The following is a 3,299-nucleotide window of genomic DNA, read 5'->3' as shown; positions in this document are numbered from 1 at the left end:
AGACTAAGTGTACATTCTTTTCCATTCACAAATCGTCTTTTCAGAATGAGGCTAGACATGATTACAAGCCGTCCTCCGAACTCGGGACGTTCAGATTCAACAGCAGACAACGCAAATGTCCTTGTCATTCTCGAGGGAGAACGCGTGAAACCCAGGCCCTGGAGCCATAATGGCCGCCTGATTCACCTCGGCTCTCCTCTACAGTGGTTAACGTGCTAATATGCAACACAAGTCTGTCCCATATAAGTAGAGGGAGGATGGGATTGCTATATGATGAGTAAAGTGACACCGAGAGGCTTATGGGTGAGCAGGTAGCATTGACAGCTCTCTCAGTTCCTGAGTGCAAAAGCCTTGAACACACACACACACACACACCCCTTTTACCCTATAAAAATGGAAAAGAAACCTTTATACCGAACACGAGGACCAGGCCGACACCCTTATCAAACCAAGAGAGGGGAAACTGCTGCATCAAACGGAAAGCGTAAAACGGGAAGGAAACCGAAGCACGGTCAGGTTGTTCTTGGTTAAAGGGTTAGGCGGCTGCCTCTGAGGTCATTCGGCGAGAGCCTGGCGGAGCGCTCCGAACCGGGTCCTAAAGAGAGCAATGTTCTGGGAGGGTGAAGAAGGTCTGCGAGTCCCAGCAGTCCTTCTGAACCCTGGCTTGGCAGGTCAGAGACGCAGCGGCGCCGGACTCATCTCTCCGTCACGTGGTTCTGTGGCTGAGGAGGCAGCGGCGTGCACAGGGCCTCCGTCAGATCGTCCATTATCGACGTCTCCTTGGGGTCCATCAGATTGAATTCCCTTATAAAAACCACGAAATGCGTGTAGAGTGTGTTTAGGTGTCCGTGCAGGTCCATGGCCACCGTCTCCTTGTAGTGAGACCAGTAGATGTGTTCTCAATTCTGAGTTTATATCTCAATTCTTACTTTTTCCTCTCAATTCTGAGTTTATATCTCATAATTGACCTTTTCCTCTTAATTCTGAGTTTATATCTCAATTCTGACTTTTTTTCTCCTCGAAATGCAGTTCATATCTCATAATTCTGACATTTCCCTCTAAATTCATTTTATATCTCATAATTGACTTTTTCCTCACAATTCAGTTTATATCTCGTACTGTAATTCTGACTTTTTCCCCTCACAATTTGGAGAAAAAAAATTAGAAATCAAAAGGTAATTTTTTTTTTTTTTTCGTTTTTAAATTCTGACTTTTCCGACCAATCTGTTATATACAGTATATATATATATATATACACACACTACTGTTCATGTATGTGTTTGAAAGAAGTCTTTTCTGCTCATCAAGGCTGCATTTATTTGATCAGAAAGGCAGTTAAAACAGCAAAACATTATTGTAATTCAAATTAGCTGTGAATATATTGTAAAAAGTAATTTATTGCTGTATTTTCAGCATCATTACTCCAGTCTTCAGTGTCACATGATCTTCAGAAATCATTCTAATATGCTGATTTGCTGCTCAAGAAACATTTCTGATTATTATCAATGTTGAAAACAGTTGTGCTGATGAATATGTTTGTGGAAACTGTGATACATTTTATTTTTTTAGAATTCACAGAATAGAAAGTTCAAAAGAGCAGCATTTATTTAAAATATAAATCTTTTGTAACATTATGAATCTGTCACTTTTGATCGGTTTAATGAATCCTTACTGATACCAGTAAATACTATTATTTGTATAATTTCACTATCACTATAGAAATTAGAAGAATAATTATATCTCAAGATTATATACTAAGAATATGAAATTCTAATTAATAATTCCATTAATCATTTTAAAATTATCTGATATTTCCAAGACCACAGGAACCCTGCAAATGCTCCTGAAGGTCATTCACGTTTATTTGTTTTGTGCTTTTCGTAATGCATAATGTTTCAAAACATGTTTATAGAAACGCATGTTTCTACGTTATAATTAAGATCCATAAATTGTCTTAAATGCATTGTTATGAAAAATGGAACCAGCTTTATTAATGTTATTTAGCATCAAAAATCAAATAAAAAGCTGTTACTATTATTTAACAGACTTGAGGTAAAATGCACTAATGAAAATCTGTATTTTTATTAACTATGTGAATACTATAACAGATGTATTGTTAGTTAATGTTTGTTATTATACAGAAAAATCATAAACTGTTGTAGCTTGGAACATTGTCCACATCCATTTGTGTGTTTATTAGTTTTCTACTAGAATGGATAATTTGCTTTCAAATAAACAAAATGGAAATGAAATGTAATGTTCTTTAAGACCACAAATAAGCATCAAACCTATTTGCTTCAGTCGTGCGGTTTGCACGTTCATCACTAGGTGGCGCTAGAGACTCACCGTATTTCGTAGGAAAGATGTCCTCATCAGTCACCAGCTTCTGAACTGAACTCATGACGAAATCCACGTACTGTGGCGCTGTGCATTTCGTCTTCTTCCCTTTCTCATCCTGCCAGTAGTATGTCCTGCCAAACACACAATCGGGTTGATTTTCCTTCTGCTGTATCCATCTAAACCCTTGTACAGGTGCAGCAGCATCATTGTTTTCCTTCAATCACTCATCTTTTCCCAATACAAATACATGACCTTGTCGATCGCTCCACCAATCGTCTGTCTGCTCAGCAGCTGTTCATTAACCAGACTTCTGATAGTGAATCTTCCCATAAGCATGAGCAGTATATTTATGATGACACTCAGGTTCCTTGAATTTCCCCTCACCAGGAACAGTCAACGTCTCATTTAAAGCATGCATCAAACTGAACATGCTCTTCTACCATCACACCTCTCCCTGAGGTCGTGACCCCTGAGAGTCTGCAGGCTTCATGATGGATGAATAACAGATACTCACGTGCTGCAGGCGGTCATGGCCAGACATGTGTCTCCTGTGCAGAACTCGGAGATCGTGCTGTACTGCAGGTTAATCAGATTGAAGAACGTCGTGGCTAGAAAATTTTTTTAAAAATCACACAAACCATTCAAAGATTAAGCAATGATAAAAAAAAAACAGAAATTATTCTATAATGCATATAAATATCATAATGCAATATGTTCCAAGTCATTATATGAATCAGATGGCTTTGTGTTGCTTATTAAAACATGCATAAACAATGACTTCTAATCATCTAAACAAAAATCTGCACTTTTTTTTTTTTACATTTTTATAAATGGATGCAAATATGCACATTTCTATAAAATTGCATACTGTACATAATTACATAATAATAATTATTATTATGTATTTGGCTATATGTCAACTCTAAATATGTAGAAATATAAAACAGAAATACGTATAT

The 3,299-nt window shown here is 37.3% G+C and overlaps 1 protein-coding gene across 3 annotated transcripts in view; it reads right to left on the bottom strand.

Annotated features, from left to right (window-relative positions):
- mob2b (MOB kinase activator 2b) overlaps positions 1-3,299 on the bottom strand; it is a 44,147-nt gene that overhangs the window by 2,875 nt on the left and 37,973 nt on the right. For all 3 annotated transcript variants that reach the window (XM_016530575.1, XM_016530574.1, XM_016530573.1), the window contains exons 3-4: positions 2,855-2,948; positions 2,347-2,471 (exon numbers count right to left, since the gene is read on the bottom strand). In XM_016530575.1, coding sequence (XP_016386061.1) covers positions 2,347-2,471; positions 2,855-2,948 — 219 coding nt within the window. The remainder of the gene's footprint in view (positions 1-2,346; positions 2,472-2,854; positions 2,949-3,299) is intronic.

The sequence above is a fragment of the Sinocyclocheilus rhinocerous genome, unplaced genomic scaffold (genome assembly GCF_001515625.1).
Source record: "Sinocyclocheilus rhinocerous isolate Xijiao unplaced genomic scaffold, SAMN03320098_v1.1 scaffold904, whole genome shotgun sequence".
Lineage (NCBI taxonomy): Eukaryota > Metazoa > Chordata > Actinopteri > Cypriniformes > Cyprinidae > Sinocyclocheilus > Sinocyclocheilus rhinocerous.
Note: the sequence above shows the minus strand (reverse complement) of the source record. Positions and strands in the feature narration are given on the sequence as shown.